Genomic DNA, 18,120 nt, shown 5'->3' on the forward strand with positions numbered 1-18,120 from the left:
TCTCTAGGCTCCTCTCTGTCCACGAGCCACATGTGTTTGCACTCACCGTTGATTTGGTGGGTCCCTGAAGTCGTTCTAGTCCTGTCTTGTTGTGGTCCCAGATGGTCTCCTTTGGTATTCCTAGTTGACCTGGGAGAGGAAACACCTTTTTTTATTATTATTGGATAGAAACAACCAGAAATCTAGAGGAAAGAGGGTGATAGGGAGAGAGACACTTGTACCACTGCTTCACCACTTGCAATGCTGTCCCCCTGCAGGTGGGGACCAGGAACTCAAACCCAGGTCCTTGTGCACTGTAATGTGTGCTCTCAACCAGGTGCACCACCACCCAGCTTCTCTCTCTCTCCCTCTGTGTGTGTGTGTGTGTGTGTGTATCTCCCCCTGTTTCTCTCTGTCTCTATTAGAAAAGGGTAACAATGACCCCTCCCCCCAAAAGTGGTCACTGAGGCCCAGTGATAACCCCGGTGAGAAAACAAATAATAATCATTATTATTTTTAAAGTGAGCAGCCAGGGAGTTGGCACAGTGACTAGTCTCAGTGCCATAAGCATGAGGTTCCAAGTTGGATCCCTGACATCACCTGGGCCCTAGTGGTGCTCTGGTTCTGGCTCCACCTTCCCTCTCCCTCTGCCTAATTAATAAACAAGAAGGTGGGTGGAGGAAGGGCTTCTGGGGTGTGTGACTTGGGACCAGCTCTGCACTCTGCGGGACAGGTGGGGAGTCCCCCAGACCCTGGGAAGGGGCAGCAAAGAGCTGAGCAGAGGGTCGTGGGGGGGGTCACAGACCAAGCCTTGCCTTCCTGGCTCCAAGGAGCCTACAAGGCTCAGAGAGATGGGTCCCCTTCATCCTCCACCCCCCCCATGAGGCTGGGTCAGCCGCCATATTGCTCCCCCTTTGGAGAGCAGCAGATCGGGGACCCCCCCATCCCCCTTCCTGGCTGAAGGGGACCGGGTGGCTGTGTGGGGTCCAGGCCAGCAGCTTCAGGAAAGTTCCGTGTGTGGGCTTGCGCGGGGGCCGGGCCTTTGTGCGCAGAACAAGGGCCCATTGATGAGGACAGCTGGGCTTTGTGGCCCCCGTGTGGGAGGTGCGAGAGCCCTTCATGTTTATTAATGAGTGTTGCCCGCCATAGTAGGGGCACAGTTATGGGGCAGCTTCAGCCGGAGCCTCCCTGGACAGAGAGGGCCTGGAGACCCAAGACCCCAGCCACACGGACGGAGAGTGGCCCTGCGACCTGGGAGGTGGGCGGCCACTAGGCGCCAGCAGCTGTGCCCAGGCGCCCCACCCCCCTTGGAGCAGCTGTCTGCCCAGGCCTGGGTTCAAGTCGCTGTACAGGGCACCAGAGGAATGTCCCCTTCCCAGCCAAGACCCTGGAATTCCAGGCAGCAGTGTTCTCCCACCTTTTTTTAAAAGATGTATTTATTCATTAAGGAGAGAGGGAGAGGGAGGGAGAGAGGAACATCAGTGCCCAGGAATCAAACTCAGGACTTAATCACTGCACCACCTCCCAGGCTGCTGTTCATTTATCTGCAGAGCTGGGGCCTCTGACACACACTACCTATGCCCCTGCCGAGCTAGCCCAAGGGTCAGCTTTTACAATCTCTGTTTTAGAAAGAGAGAACAGGAAAGACAAAAGAGCAGGAAGGCACCACTCAGCCATCTAGAGAGCTTCCCCTGGTTCCATTCCAGGTGTTCCTATGTGGTGCCAGGGCTCAAGCCATTCGTGCATTCTTTTGGGTGAACTATTCCCCCTGGCAACAGATGGATGGATGGATGGATGGATGGATGGATGGATGGATGGATGGATGGGTGGATCACCTCAGTACCACCTGATTCAAGAGGCTGACCAGGCGGCTGACAAGCCTGGGAAGGCCCCCAGGATTCTGATCACTTTATTAGGCTGATTCCACCCTCCGTGATGGAAGCTGAAGAAAGAGCCACTACCAGTGTCCCGCCCCTGTCCCTTTAAGAACATGCATGGTTCCCCACTTCCTGCCTTTTTGATGAGTCATCGCTTTTCAGCCCTGGGCTGTGGCAATTACCCTGATGAGATTAATTTCCTAAGACAAAAAAAAAAAGACAGAAGCAGCTACTCCAGGGGCCCCCACAAAGACCCTATACAGTCCCTTCCAGGTCAGAATCCAATTGGAGAGACTCGTTCTCTAGAAAAATCTGACTCTGCTTTCTAGAATTCTCCTACACCAGAGGGGGGCGGGGCAGGCGGGACACAGGGGATGGACTGGATTGAAGGATTCCCCGTGACCTTTGCACTGACCACAGCTGCTTGGCCTTCCAGAAGCTTCTCTCCAGTTGGGGGGTGGGGGTCCTCTAAAAAAGGGAGGGAGGGGGGAAACCAGAGGTTCACCCTTCTGGTAAAAAAAGGGGGGGGGCTTGTGATTATCAAATTCAGGCAGAAACTGCCCACCCCCAACCCCTGGGCCTCTGGTGAGAAAGACAGAGCAGGCGGGGTAGGGAGGAGGCTGAATCCCGTGGAATCCCATCTTGTCTGTGAACTTGTGACCACAGTCCAGCTGCCACAGCTGTCAGCAGGGAAGCAGCAATCTGTGTCATTTCCCCACCCCAAGGGACTGGGATCTTCCCATCTGTGTGCTCTACCATTTGGGATGTAGACAGTTCAAGTCCGGACCTCAGTAGAAGTCTGTCCTTTCCACCCCCTCATTCCCCACCCCTGGCCAACAGGCATGGAAGCCGCTGATAAACCAGTGCCCTAGAGTGAGGACAGACTGTTCTGTGTGTGGTCCGTTCCAGGCCGCACAGAGTTGGGGAAGGCTAGTTCCATCTAGCTGGGAGAATTGGAGGGTCTCCCCTCACCCACCCACCCGCCCCCCTGACTGGCATAAAACAGATTAAGAGAGGTGCCAAACATCTGGGCATTCACTTGGAAATCGAGCGTCTGCTTCCAGAATATTGTAAAAAATAAAAGGGGAGGAGGAGAGGACAAGAGCTGACTGATCCAATTCACAGGCTGTTTGCCTCTCGACCTGGGCTACTGTTTGTAGAAGGATGTGTCCAGCTGCCAGAAAGACAGTGGGGTATTGGGTCTGCCTCACAAGCCACCCCCAGACAGCCCTCCCCACAGCCCCAGACCCCAGAGCCCTTCTGGTTTAACGCTTCAATGAACAGAGCAAAGATTGGGGGCATCCAGTGACAGCAGCGAGACTTAACCCCCACCTCCACCCTCCAGCTTCCCTGAAAGCAGCCCTGGAGTGGGGGTTGAGGGCTTGGGAAGCTGGGGGGTACTGAGTAGTGAGCCAGCATCTGAGGCTCCTTCTCAGTGGCTGTCTTCACCCTGTGACCTCTCTGCTTAGCCCAGAGCCAAGTGACCTGTCACATTTGCAGCACAGGGAGACCCCCTGGTCCCTGCCACCCTGCATGGGAGGTTCAGGTGGGACCTGAAAGTCCAGGCCTCATGGGAAGAGATCCCTCATGCAGAGTGGCTCGTGCTGGGTGCTGGCGTTCTGCCAGTAGTAGTAATTTTTCCTCCTAGTAGCTTTCTATATATATTGAAGGTTTCAAAATTAAAGGGGAGGAGTTTAGAACACGCTGTATAGGGGGGCCAGGTGGCGGCTTACCCATTACCATGCACAGGGGTTAAGGCCCCCCAGTCCTCACCTGCAAGGGGGAAGCTTCATAAGTGGCAAAACAGGGCTGCAGGTGTCTCTCTGTCTCTTCCCCTTTCATTTTCTCTCTGTCCTATTCTAATAAAATAGTAAGAAGGTTGGGTGGAGAATTAGTTGTATAAAAGAGTGGCTTGAGTTGGCAAACGCTAGAAGAAGAAGAAGTGGCTTGAGTTTAAATAAAGGAACAAGAGGGAGAGGGAACCCTGAGGGGCATCGGTGGGAACGTGTGAGGTGACAGCTGAGTCCTGTGCAGTCAGGCCTGGAGCAGCTCACACTTCCGAACAGCGGTTCCCACAGTGGTCAGAGAAGGTCTTGGGGGGCTGCTCCCTTAACTTGAGGATATAACACCTTCCTAAGCATGGTGCTGAAGGAGCCAGTCCAAAGGGAAATACTCAAAGTTCCAGAAGGGAGAAACAGATAAGTAGGTAGGTAGAAATAGTTGTACTGTTTCTGACAGCATCTTCATACCTCTGACCTTACAACGCAATGAGACAGAGTCTGGAGGGGCCAGGCGGTGGCACACCCAGTCAAGCACCCACATTACCATGCTCAAGGACTCAGATTCCAGCCCCCACTCCCCACCTGCAGGGGGAATGCTTCATGAATGGTGAAGCAGGTCTGCAGGTGTCTGTCTTTCTCTCCCCCTCTCTGTCTGCCGCCTCCTCTCTCCATTTCTCTGTCCTATTCTAACGACGACGTCAATAACAACAACAATAATAGCTACAACAACAGTGAAAAACAAGGGTAACAAAAGGGAAAATAAGTAAATATTTTTAAAAATTTAATATAAAAGGAGTGGTGTTAAGTGTCAGGACCAGCCTAAGGATCCCGGTTCAAGCCTCCAGCTCCTCACCTGCAGGGGAGTCGCTTCACAGGCGATGAAGCAGGTCTGCAGGTGTCTATCTTTCTTTCGCCCTCTCTGTCTTCCCCTCCTCTGTCCACTTCTGTCTGTCCTATCCAACAACGACAACATCAACAATAATAAAAATAACCACAACAACAATAAAAAAATAAATAATGGAGTCGGGTGGTAACGCAGTGGGTTAAGTGCACGTGGCGCAAAGTGCAACGACTGACGTAAGGATCCCAGTTCAAGCCCCCAGCTCCCCACCTACAGGGGGAGTCGCTTCACAGGCGGTGAAGCAGGTCTGCAGGTGTCTCTCTTTCTCTCCCCCTCTCTGTCTTCCCCTCCTCTCTCCTTTTCTCTCTGTTCTATACAACGACAACAACAATAACTACAACAATAAAACAACTAAGGCAACAAAAGGGAATAAATATTTTTAATAAATAAATAACAACAGGGGCAACAAAAAGGGGGAGCGGGAAATAGCCTCCAGGAGCAGTGGATTCGTAGTGCAGGCACCGAGCCCCAGCAATAACCCTGGAGGCCAAAAAAATAGAAAAGGAAAAAGAAAAATGGCTTCCAGGAGCAGTGAGTCTGTAGTGTTGGCACTGAGCTCCAGTGATAACCCTGGTGGCAATTAAAAAACAAAACAGTGGTCCAGGAGGTGGCGCAGTGATAAAGTTCTGGACTCTCAAGCATGAGGTCCTGAGTTCGATCCGTGGCAGCACGTGTGCCAGAGTGATGTCTGGTTCTCTCTCTCCTGTCTTTCTCATAAATAAATAAAATCTTTAAAAAACAAAAAAAGAAAACAGAAAGAGCTTAGAGAAAACTCTAGAATTTCAGCCCCCACTCCTTTCCAGACACCTCCACCTTAGGCTCTAGTGATCCACCTCCAGCCTCCCTCCCATTCCCTCAATCCCCGGCTCGACCCCCCTTTGTTCCAGGGACCCTTCCTGGCCTCCTCCATCCAGCTCTTAGCAGACCAGATAAGGCAGGTTGAGGGGCGTCTATAAGTGTCACAACACAAGAGCCGGCAAAATAGCTCCCTGGACAGTGCACCGCTTTGCCCTGTGTGTGGCCCAGGTTCGAGCCAGCCCCCGGCACATGGGAGGGAGCTTCAGAGCCGTGGTCTCTGTCTCTGTCTATGTCTAAAACAAAATCATCATGATACCGTCATCTGCTGACAGGGCTGGCGTTGGTGCTGCTGGGGCAGCGGAAGGTCCCAAGGATCCAAGCCCCCAGCCTGTTGATGGCTTCGAAGGCACCAGAGAAGCCCCAGCGGTTGGCAGAGCAGAGGGGCACAGGGTCCCAGATGCACCACTGCCAGCTTGAACATCCCTGCTGCCCCTTCCCTGGGAGACACCCCACCCCCACTAGTCTGAAAAAGAGCAGAGTCTGAAAGGGAGCCCTGGCAACTCCTCATGGATCTTTTTAAATTAATTTGCAGCACTAGAGTCATGGCTGGGACTTCACCACTCCTAGCAAACACTTTTACTTTTTTCTTTCCTCTGGCTAGAGGGTGAGAGGAGAGAGATAGATGGGGGGCAGGGAGTGAGCGAGCACAGCAGTGTACCATCACTGAAGCGTCCTCCTTGCAGGCCTCCCCCTGTGGTGGCCCGGGGCTTGAACCCAGGTCCCTGAGCACGGTAAGGTGTGCACTCCACTGAGGGAAAATTAATTCCCTGTTCCCTGTCTTCTTGTGGGCCTTTTTTTTTTTTTTTTTTTTTTTAGAAACTGAATCACTACTTTTTTTATTTCGCCACCATATTTTAAACTTTTTGTTATGAATAGTTTGCTTTTTTAATTCATTCATTTATTTATTTATTCCCTTTTGTTGCCCTTGTTTTATTGTTGTAGTTATTACTGTTGTCGTCGTTGGATAGGACAGAGAGAAATGGAGTGAGGGGGAGAGAAAGACAGACACCTGCAGACCTGCTTCACCGCCTGTGAAGCGACCCCCCTGCAGTTGGGGAGTCGGGGGCTCAAACCGGGATCCTTATGCCAGTCCTTGCGCTTTGTGTCACCTGCGCTTAACCCGCTGTGCTACCGCCGGACTCCCAAGAATAGTTTGTTACAAGATTGCAAGATTACACACCACAGCCACCACCAAAGTTTTGTATCCTCACCCTCCCACCCCACCTCCCAAAGATATCTGCCAGAGTTCTTACAAGTCTTACAATTTGCTTGTGTCTGTTTTGTTTGGATTTGTTTGTTTATTTTTGGCAAGTTCATGTAAATCAGGTCTCTATAATGCACATACGAGTGAAGCCATCTGCTAGTTGTCTTTCTGCTCTTTATTTATTTCGCTAAGCAGAGCCCCTCCAGTTCCATCCACTTTCTCTCGGGGGCCATTTCTAATACAGCTTCAGTGGTAGGAGAGTCTCTCCTTCCCAGGAGATTTCTGGGAAATTGGATCATTTGTTCTAGTTTTCATCATCTGAGACTTGGCTGTCCTGGCCCGTGAGGTAAACCTGTGTCTGCTTCAGAGTCTGGACATCAGTCCATCTACCCAGCAGTGTTGGTGTTTAACTCTTAGCTTTCCAGGTAGAAATAGTCACATCCATCTGGATTTCTGTCTGGAATTCCATTCCACCCATCTGACTTTTGTCTTTGTAAAATGTACCATACTGTTTGTGGTGGTGTCACTCTGTATTCTGTTTGGTAGCTTATACAACTAGTTTAAAGTCACTGATTGGGTTGTTGTTTTGTTTTTTTAACTTTGTTATTTCGGTCACCTGGTTTTTCTGTGGGCATCTCGTCATTTTACCAAGTCATACAGATCAGCCTGATGGGTTCTGTCTCCTCTTCCATTCGTGTTTCGAGAGTCCCGCAATGTCATTGTAATGAGCACTTTAAACAGCTGCAGCCCTGCTGTACATGACGGAGCTCTTCGGTTTCACTTTCTGGGTATTGACAGCAGCCATGTGGCCACTCACTTTCATCTGGTCGTGAACCCCAGGAGGGGCTGGGGGCTTCTCCTTTCTGTGATTCTTCTCTGCTTCCATCTCACTTCACTAGAAGAAGCATTTCTCTTCTTCCTCCGCGGGGAATAATAAGGTTCGAGGGGCAGGTGGTGGCTCATCCAGTTAAACATACATTTCACCGTGCCTAAGGACCCAGGTTCGAGCCCCCGCTCCCTACCTGCAAGGAGGACACTTCAAGAGCAGTGAAGCAGGTCTGCAGGTGTCTGTTGTCTCTCTCCCTCTCTGTCTCCCCTTCCCTTCTCAATTTCTCTCTGTCCTATCAAATAAAAATAAAAAGGAAAAAAAATGGTTGCTGGGAGCAGTGGATACTTAGTGCAAGCACCAAGTCCCAGCAATAACCCTGGTGGCAAAAAGGAAGGAAGGAAGGAAGGAAGGAAGGAAGGAAGGAAGGAAGGAAGGAAGGGGAAGAGAGAGAATAATAAGGTTCTTGCTTCTAAGTATCTGGCTGGTTCATGTCATCCAAACAACCTAGTGTGAGCCCTTCCCCGCTGTTAATTCAACTGCATGGGACTAGAGCAATGGCTCAGTGGTGAGAGCATACAACATCCCATGTGTGAGGCCCTGGGTTCAATCCCCAGCACCACATGGGAGCTCCATGAATGGTGGAGCAGTGCTGTGGTGTGTCTCTTTCAAAAACAGAATAAAGGGAGGGAAATAGAACTGCAGAGCTGGTTGTTTGGGGTAGAGCCCCACCTCTGAGCTGAGATAGTCTCCAAGTCACAGGGCATGTTTTTAGTAGGAGCCTACGGCCTTATATTACATCTCTCTCCATTCTTTTTAAAAATATTTTTATTGGGAGTCGGGCGGTAACGCAGCAGGTTAAGTGCACGTGGTGCGAAGCACAGGGACCAGCATAAGGATCCTGGTTCAAGCCCCGGCTCCCCACCTGCAGGGGAGTCGATTTGCAGGTGGTGAAGCAGGTCTGCAGATGTCTATCTTTCCTTCTGCCTCTCTGTCTTCCCCTCCTCTCTCCATTTCTCTCTGTCCTATCTAACAACATCAACAACAATAATAACTACAACAACAATAAAAACAACAAGGGCTACAAAAGGGAAAATAAATAAAATTTTTTTAAATATATACAGAGAGAAATTAAGAGGAGAGGGGGAGATAGGGAGAGAGGCAGAGAGACACCAGCAGCCCTGCTTCACCACTTGCAAAGCTTTCTCCTTGCAGGTGGTGGCCGGGGGCTCAAACCTGGGTCCTTGCACATTGTAACATGTGCACTCAACCAGGTGCGTCACCACCTGGCCTCCCCCTCCCTGTTTTTAAAAATCTGGTCATTGCCTTTTTGCTTGTTTTGTGTTTCCACATCATCATGCTAGAGTTGGAGTTTTCGGCAGGAAAGTAATTTTAACTTTGTAGGTGAATTAAGGCAAAAATTTAATTGTGTTTGGCCTGGTTTTATCTATAACTAGGACCCCATTTTAACTCACGGTTTAAGATTTATTTGTTGGGGACCAGGTGGTGGTGCACTTGGTTAAATGCTCACATTATAGGACGCAAGGACCCGGGTTCAAGCCCCTGATCCCCAGTGCAGGGGGAAAGCTTCAGGAGTGGTAAAGCAGGGCTGCAGGAATCTCTCTCCCTCTCTGTCTCCCCGTTCCTCTCAATTTCTGGCAGTCTTGATCCAGTAAATAAATAAAGATAATAAAAATTGTTTTAAAAGGGGGCCCAGGAGGTAGCGCAGAGGGTTAAGCGCACGTGGCGCAAAGTGCAGAGACTGGCCTGAGGATCCCGGTTTGAGCCCCCAGCTCCCCACCTGCATGGGGGTCTTCACAAGTGGTGAAGCAGGTCTGCAGGTGTCTATCCTTCTCTCCCCTTCTCTGTCTTCCCCTCCTCTCTCCATTTCTTTCTGTCATATCCAACGACAACGACATCAATAGCAACAATAATAACCACAACAACGATAAAACAACCAGGGCAAAGATGGGAAAGGATAGCCTCCAGGATTAGTGGTTTTGTGGTGTGCAGGCACCGAGCCCCAGCAATAACCTTGGAGGGAAAAAAAAAAAAAGAAAAATATTTGTTTCTGAGAGAGAAGAGGAGCAAGAACCAGAGCATTGTGGATCAAGTGTGGAGAGCCCCAGCCTGGCCCTCTGTGCCCTGTCTTGGGCCACCTATTACATGTTCCTTATTCACAGGCCGCCTCCGGCCCAAACTTTCTATCTTTTTAAGCATCCGAAAATGTCGTCCAGCTTATACTTGCACCCAGCTTCCTTTTGTGACTCAAATGCACAAGACAAAGAACATTGAGCCCTTCTGACACTTTTTAAGAACAACGCTTTTTGTGTGTGTGTGACCTCTTTTTTTTATTCCGTGTTGCTTGGCTGGAGGAAGGGCTGATGTTGTACAGAACTTTTCTATTTCTTCTCCTCGAGACCCTAAGTATCATTAGCTTCCTGGTGCTCAGGACGGGGACAGATGAGAGACTCATAGCCAGCCCCCTCCCCACCGGTGTCAGTCAGGGCGTCCTCCTCGGGGTAGGGAGTCTGTTCCTGATGGAACTGTTTGTCTAGCACTTCAGCCTGTAGAGCTGAGCACCACCATGTGCTAGGCCCAAGGTTCAAGCCCTAGCACTGCATAGTAGCACCACGGACAGCACCCATGGGGAGGGCCATGGATGGTGGGGCAGGACTTGGGGGGGAGCCCTCTCCTCTCTCAGCACCATGGACAGCACCCAAGGAGCCTGGTGAATGGTGGGGCAGGGCTGTGGGGTCTCTCCTCCCTCAGCACCATGGACAGCACCCAGGGAGCCCCCATGGAGGATAGGGCAGAGCTGTGGGGTCTCTCTTGTCTTTTCTGTGTCTGTCTCTCTCTCTTGCTCTCACTCATTCTACTCTCTAAAAATAAAGAATGAGCTGTCTAGGGGGTGGCCCAATGGGTAGAGTATCAAACTTGTAATCCGCCCCGCCCCCAACCACGGGTCAGAATGATGCGGTGGCTCTCACTCAGCTTCTCCTCTCATAAAGATGTATCTTAAGAAACAAACGAAAGAGCACATTGGTCAACTAGATTCGGTTAAGTGGTGGAAGACTTCACTGACACTGTCTCCTGCAGACATGTCGCCCAGATTAACACCTATCAAATGCAGAGGTGGGGGAGTGGAGGGAAGAGTGTGATCCCGAGGGAGGACTTTCTGCAACTAGTGGTTTCCATTCCTGTTGGAAATGCTCCCGTGGTGGGGACAGTTAGCAGCCAGTCCCTTTAGCTGGCTTGGAGGTTCATCTGGAGTGACACGTTAGCTCAGGGATGCAGAAGGGAACAACAGACAGTGGGAGAAAGAGAGAGAGTGCGCAGTGGTAGAGTACATGACTTGTGTGTGCACATCCCAGGTTCGATCCCTGCCCCCTCGAGCCACCAGAGCTGAGCAGTGCTCTGGTTGAAAGAATCAGGTAGATAAGAAAGAAAGGGGGTGCTCATTCAGGTGAGGGTTGCCAAGACAACTGTGCCCCAAAGAGCACATGGTCACTTGCTGAGTCCTGAGTCCCTCGCAGCTGTGCCCAGCTCTGTCCCCTGCCCTGCAGGAGCTAGCTCAGGGTCTCAGGGACACAAGGGTCTTCAGCCCTCCCCTTCAGGGAACAGTGGTTGGGCACCCTGGGTGGCTGGAGGGATAGTCCAGCGTCATGACCCCCCTTCCTCAGGCAGTAGCCACACTCCCTGCATGAGCAGGAGATGCGCAGGCCCGTGTAATTAGCTGCGGAAGTGCTTCGAGTGTGTTTGACGGGATCAGTACCCTCTGCTCAGCTGTCTCTGCCATGTGTGAGTAGTCAGAGGGTTCATCAGCGAAAGAGGGAGACACACATCTCTCAGGAAGACGTACCCGGGGCCTGAGAGACACGTGCCGGCTGGAGCTCCTGCCTTATGTGTCCCGCTGTCACCCCATGACATTCCTACTCTTGTCCCTGACTCTCACGAGAGACAGCGTGGTGACCTTTCTCTTGGCAAGGGGAGGGGAGCTTCTTCTCTGCTCCCCACCTGCTCCTTGGGATCTGGGTTCAACAAGGCCCCCCACTTCTGTATCTCCTCCTCTGCCCCCCCCCATGCACAGAGGGGCTGACCTGGGGTGTGGGTGGCCAGGACAGTGACCCAGTTTCATGGCATGGGAACCTCCACTGCCAAGACACACACCCCCAGGTGTAGGGGGAAACTTAAGTTGGTGAGACTCGCCGGTGTCCTCACCTGTGTGTGGTAACGCTCCCAATGTCAGTGCAACCGAAACCCAGAGCCACGCATGGCTCAGCGCTGCCTCCATGGAGAGAACGTCCCCTCCACCCACCTTGGCCAAGTCCCTTCAAATCCCTCAGAAAGACTCGTGCTCCACTCCCCTCCTCCCCCACCTCAAGGCCCTGAAATGATCTGTAAAGGGTGATTGAATGAACTCCCTGTGCTGGGCAGGTATATAGATCAGGGGAAGCTGTTTTGTTAGCTCATCTGACAGTGAGGAGAAGCAGGGTTTGAGAATTAACGTTTGCCCTGAGCAGACAAAGCGTGCGGCCTTGTGGAGCTGGGACAAGTGGTGGAGGGGATATCCAGAGGGGGCGGCAGGTGAGGCTGACACCAACACCAGCATAGGTGGGCGTTCCCGCTGCTGCTCTCTGCAGATAACGTTTCCAGAAGGAGCGGGCACCTCTGACACCTCTTCCCAGGATTCCTGGGAAGAGTTCATAGTGTTGGGGGGGTGGGGCCAGTGGGCTGGAGAGAGTGGATTAGACAGATTGTGTGGCGGAGACCTCTGGAGAGGAGACCAGCTGGGACACTCACAGGGCCTCTATCTTGGTCCTAGCCTGCTCTGCCTGTGGCAGCACTTCCTGTCCCCTAAAGCTGGGGGTGCCATCTTAGTCCTGGTGTGTAAAGTCAGTGGCAGTACTTCCTGCTGCTGAATCAGGGCTGATCAAAAAAAAAAGTCTACTGTCATGATCCTGGTTTGCAAAACCAATGGCGGCACTTCCTGTCTCCTAAAGCCAGGGATGCCCAGAGGGTTGCCATATTGGTCCTGGTCTGTGGAGCCAGTGCAGCACTTCCTGTCTCCTAAAGCCAGGGATGCTCAGAGGGTTACTATCTTGGTCCTGGTAGAGCCAATAGTGGCACTTCCTGTGTCCCAGAGCTGCTATCTTGGTCCAGGTCTATGGAGCCAGAGCAGCACTTCCTATCTCACAGAGACCCAACCAGTTGTATTTTCTTTGACTTTTTGAAGCTCAGGCCCCTTGGGAAGCTGGATCACAAGCCGACGGACATGCTTACCAGCAATCTGAGCTGTTGCCCCCACCCTGGCCCCTGCCCTCCTTGCTTTCTGGTCACTCTGTGTGTGGGAGCACAGCCCACTGCCCCACCTTCTTGGGGTCCCCACATGGAATTGCCGAGCCTTGTGGTCTGTGCTGGGGAAAGCTGAGAGAGCCCCCAGTCAGAGGTCAGCGCCACAGTCGTTATTGGGCTCAGGGTCCTGGCCCGTTTGCTGAGTGACAAGAGCTGAGATCTCCAGAAGACTGGGAGACTGGGGTTCACTTGTGGGATGGCCGCAGGCTGCCCAGGAGCCAACTCCCCATGGTGGGGGGCAGGGGGGCATCCTGAGGGCACCCAGGATCTTTTGGGGTGACACATTATCTTCTGGACATTGGGTGCCTGTACCTGTGAGTGTCCAGCCAGAGACTCTTGCACAAAATTGGGGTTCTGTGGGGGTCGGGCAGTAGCACAGCAGGTTAAGTGCACATGGCATGAAGTGCAAGGACCGGCATAAGGATCTCGGTTCGAGCCCCCAGCTCCCCACCTGCAGGGGAGTTGTTTCACAAGCGGTGAGGCACTTGTGATGATGATGCAGGTGTCTATCTTTCTCTCTCCCTCTCTGAATTACCCTTCTCTCTCCATTTCTCTCCGTCCTATCCAACAACATCATCGGCAACAATAATAACAACAGCAAGGGCAACAAAATGGGATAAAATGGCTTCCAGGAGCAGTGGATTCGTAGTGCAGGCACCGAGCCCCAGCGATAACCCTGGAGGCAAAAATAAGAATTGGGGTTGCTGCACCCCATCTCCCTTGGGGCTCCCCATCTGGCTGGTCCTAAGCCTGCAGGCTGCAGCCTGACTCTCTCTCTCTCTCTCTGTCCACCCCTCCAGGGCCGACGAGATCGAGATGATCATGACAGACCTGGAACGAGCAAACCAGGTAGGACATCAGCCAGGGGCTCTCATGAGACCCTGAGACCCTGGTAGCTTCTCCTCCGCAGCTCAGACTAGTAGGTCTGGCAGATGTTGCCACCACTGGGGTGTCACTGCTTCTGGCTGGCTTGTCCAGACTGGGGCGGGGGGGGCGGTATTAGGGGGAAGCTCATACTAGCAGAGTTTCCCCAGTGCTGGGGGGGGGGGGGCACATGCTGGAACCTGGGTCTTGCACTTGGCAAGTCAGCACCGTCCAGATGAGCTACCTGGCCGGCTGGGCTCTGCTTTTTTGACTCAACAGTCATCAGCGCCACTGCTTGACTTGGCACCGTGGGGAGCAGCTGCCAAGCCCCCAGCACCATCTCCTTGACCTCAAAGCTCTGAGGTACCCTCCACACCCACGCCCACGCCCATGGTGCTCTGGGACCAGCCAGATGGGGAGCCCCATGGGAGATGGAGTACAGCACCCCAATTCTTTTTTTTCCTCCAGGGTTATTACTGGGTCTCGGTGCCCCAGGGCAGCCCATGACCTTGTCTCACAAGCCCTTGTGGGGCAGGCAGGTGAAGCCATAGGGGTCCTCAGGCATCAGGAGCCCGTCAGGGGGACCTCCCTCTCTCCCTACACCCCAGGACAGCAGAGCACCACCTTGAGAGCCGTGTCAGCTCTGTGTTCTAGCGGGATCTCACAGCAGCGGGTGGGGGTAGCAGCTGCAGCCAGGAGAGCAGTCGGCCTCCGGCGTGGTGGGTCAGAGCAAGGCGACACAGCCCAGAGCTAGCCCATACCACCACCATCTGGTCCAGCCACCTCGGTCCTCAGGGTAGGCCCAGAGAGGTGGGTTACCAGTGGCATCTCTATTCAAAGCTTCCAGTTAGAGCCAGAAGCAACTGGGGGCAGCCCCATGCACCCCTCTAAATGAGGGGCAGTAAAGGTTCCAAACCTGGTGGGCAAATAGAAGCCACAGGACTAGGGAGAGAGCTCAGGGCATGAGGACCCAGAGCTTGCCTACCAGAGAGGTGGCTTGCTCAGTAGAACGCACATTTCACCACACGCAAGGACCCAGGTTCCCAAGTTCAAGCCCTCAACCACCACATGGGAGTACCACATGGCAAGGAGGCTTCACAAACGGTGGAGGGGTACTGCAGTGGCTCCCTTGCTTCCTCTCTGTTTTTTGCCCACTGTCTGAAGTCAAAGAGGCTGTCAGGAGAAGTGGAGCTGTGCATTTTATTGATTAGATAGGAGCCAGAAACTGAGGGGCAGGGGGAAGATAGAGAGGAAGAGAGAGATACCTGCAGCCCTGCCTCACCACTCATGAAGCTTCCCCCCTACAGGTGGGAACCAGTGGCTTGAACCTGAGTCCTTGTGGACTGTAATGTGTGTGCTTAACCAGGTACACCACTGCCTGAACCTCAGTCTAGTGCTCTATCCACTGAGCCACCTCCCGGGCTGCTTATTTATTTACTCACGAAGGAGAGAACCAGAGCACTACTCTGGCACATGCAGGGCTGGGGACCGAACGCAGGAGCTTATGCCTGCTAGCCCTGCGCTCTGCCACCAAGCCACCTCCCAGGTCACTGTGCCTTTCCATTTTCAGGAAGGGAAGGTGGAAGTCCACGGGTGTAGGGAACAGGCCCCGGGTCCCTCTGTCCCCAGACACCCCTCTCCTGCCAGCTGTACCGAGGAAGCCCACTCCTCTCCCTCCCCAGCCACCAGCCTCTCCATAGTCCAGCCCCAGATTGGCCCCAGGGCAGAGGCCGGGTGAAGGTGACGGCAGGCTGCAGCAGGGCCTGCCCCCCTCCCCTTACAAAAGAAGAGGCGTTCCCACCCCGCACGGCTGAGGAACTCCAGAGAAACAACCACAACATTGTGCGTGGGTTTTCGGCAGAGAATGGCCAGAGTGTCTCTAATTCACTGTTTACCCGTGAGAATGACTCCCAAGAGGACCCCCTGCAATAAAATCTTCTGGGTCTATGAGAATAGAAAGAAATTGAATCAAAAGACTCTATTTCCACTGGTATTTATTCAGTCTGGGAAATGCAGTGGGCCGCAGCATTAGTATCAGCAGGGGATTCCTTGCTCCTAGCGTTAAATTACTGTCATAATCGCTCAATTATTTCTCCCTTGTACTGTTTAAAATAAAAATCCATCACATTCTCGGTGTTTCTTTCCCCGGCATTTATTAGGTGGAGTGTTTAGAAAAATCAATTACAGTCAGCCAGGCATGCATTGATGAATGTTCCCGTAATAATTGTCAGTTGTTAAAGCGGGTGTTTTTTCTCTCTCTCTCCCCCCCTCCCCCCACCCCCCGCGTCTCCCGTGTCTGCTGGCAGAGGGCAGAGGTGGCCCAGCGCGAGGCAGAGACTCTGCGTGAACAGCTCTCATCTGCCAACCACTCCCTGCAACTGGCCTCACAGATCCAGAAGGCGCCTGACGTGGTGGGTAGCTGCCTTGGAGGCCTCTGTGCACCCCACTTGCGTGTCCCCCTTCCCTGGTCACTGTGCCTGGTTGGGGGTTTCCGTAGAGGGGCTGTGAAGGATTTGGGGGGGGGGGGTGGAAGCTTCTAGAGGTGGGGAGACAGACCGGTTGTGGCACGTCCCAGGCGTGATGCCTCCTGGCATGTGACGCTGGAAGGGACAGCCTCGGCGCTCTGGCTCTCTCGCTCCGAGTTCTCTAGTTCTTCCGATCGAGCGACACACTTAATTATTTTTGGGAGTGAGGGAATACAGACGGGGGTCATTACAACACCATGGGATCAAATCCTGGGACCTCAGGCACATGAGTCCAGCACTCTTCCTGCTGAATCCCCCCTCAGCTGCCTGGGAAACCCCCTGCAGGCGACCTTTGACCCCACATGGAGGCGAGCACTGTAGGATGAGGGTTGGGATGCCATCGCAAGGGCCCACGCTGTCCCCCAGCCACTATCCCCCTGAAGGGACTGAAGGGCTGGAGACATGGTCTCTTCCTGCTGTGAGCCACAGAAGCCCCAGGAATAGATAAACCCCTCACCCCAGGGGTCTTGGAATGGTTCTCCAGAGATGCACGTCAGAACCTTGAATTTACTTGTTCATGCATTTGTTCATTTGTTCCTTCATTCCTTCCACACCAGTGCTGGGCAGTGAACTGCAGGCCTCGTGCCTACAGAATGCCAGCAGACGGCCTCCACACCCCAGTCTCCGTTCCACTTTTTTCTTAGGAAGAGAGTCGGAACTGGGAGAGACACCAAACCCCTCCCCCACCATCCTCTGGTGCTGCTGTGTGGTGATGGGGATCGAACCCAGGGCCTCATGAAAAGCAAGGCTCCCAAAGCCCCTTTGGAGAGTGAATCCTGTCTCCTTTCTCTACTGGTAGTCAGTATTAACGTACAAGGATCAGGTACAAGCCCTCAGCTCCCCATCTGCACGAGGAAAGCTTCACAAGTGGTGAAACAGGTCTGCAGTTGTCTTTCTCTCTCCCTCTCTATCTCCCCCTCTCCTCCATTTCTTTTTGTTTTATCGAATAAAACAAAAGGGGAAAAAAAAAAGGAAAAAATGACTGCCAGGAGCGGCGGATTCATAGTGCCAGCACCGAGCTACAGCGATAACCCTGGAGGCAAAAAATTAATTAATTAATTAATTAATTAATTAAAAATAAATTGGCGTTCCCCTGGCTCCCCACCGGCAGGGGGGTCGCTTCACAAGCAGTGAAGCAGGTCTGCAGGTGTCTTTCTCTCCCCCTCTCTGTCTTCCCTCCTCTCTCGATTTCTCTCTGTCCTATCCACCAACAACAGCAATAACAAGAGCAACAAAAATAGGAAAAACGGCCTCTAGGAGCAGTGGATTCGTAGTGCAGGCCCAAGCTCCAGCAATAACCCTGGAGGCAAAAAAAATATATATATATATATAATAATAATAATAGGTAAGTTGACATTCAGCAGACATGGCTCAAGGGCTCCCAGGCCAGTGAGAAAGGCCTACTGTTTAAGGAGCCCCTGCCCCCTCTGCTGTGTGGCCCCTGACATCCACTCACCCAGGGGGTCCTCCTGTCACCATCACTGTCCTCTCATCGCAGCCACCTTGGCCGAGGCAGCCAAGCTCCCTGTTTGGATTGAGAGAGCTCCTGGCACCAGCCCGTCCTGAGCTGCCCAAATACTTCAGGAAGAAACGAATATATGTGCAGGTAGCGTGAGCTGTGGGTCTGAGGGCACTTAGACACTTCGTCGCCGGCTCAGTGACCATTTACATGGTGCTGGTTCAGCCTGGCAGGCGTCCCCTGCCCCCAATGGCTCCTCTAGGGGGTGCCTCCCCATGTGGTCACAGTCTGGTTCCAGCTTCAGCAGCGGGGAGCCAGCGGACACAGGCCAGGGGGTTGTTGGGCCTCCAGAGTGAGTGCAGGCTGAGCCGTAGGTCCTACCAGTCTCCCCGAGCCCCAGCCCCCCACCCCAGGCTTCAGGCACCCCCAGAGCCTACTGGCAGATTCGAGGGAGTCAGGTTCCTTCCTGATGCTTTTCCGGGCCTGGTCGG

At 53.0% G+C, this 18,120-nt stretch overlaps 1 protein-coding gene across 10 annotated transcripts in view; it reads left to right on the plus strand.

Moving 5' to 3' along the window:
- The window catches only part of CUX1 (cut like homeobox 1), a 389,471-nt gene that overhangs the window by 162,831 nt on the left and 208,520 nt on the right, over nucleotides 1-18,120 (plus strand). For all 10 annotated transcript variants that reach the window (XR_009545034.1, XR_009545033.1, XM_060173446.1 and 7 more), the window contains 2 exons: nucleotides 13,582-13,630; nucleotides 15,952-16,056. Coding sequence is in view for 8 of the 10 variants with exons in the window: in XM_060173446.1 (XP_060029429.1) it covers nucleotides 13,582-13,630; nucleotides 15,952-16,056 (154 nt within the window). In the remaining 2 variants the exon portion in view is untranslated. The remainder of the gene's footprint in view (nucleotides 1-13,581; nucleotides 13,631-15,951; nucleotides 16,057-18,120) is intronic.

This window comes from Erinaceus europaeus, chromosome 15 (assembly GCF_950295315.1).
Source record: "Erinaceus europaeus chromosome 15, mEriEur2.1, whole genome shotgun sequence".
Lineage (NCBI taxonomy): Eukaryota > Metazoa > Chordata > Mammalia > Eulipotyphla > Erinaceidae > Erinaceus > Erinaceus europaeus.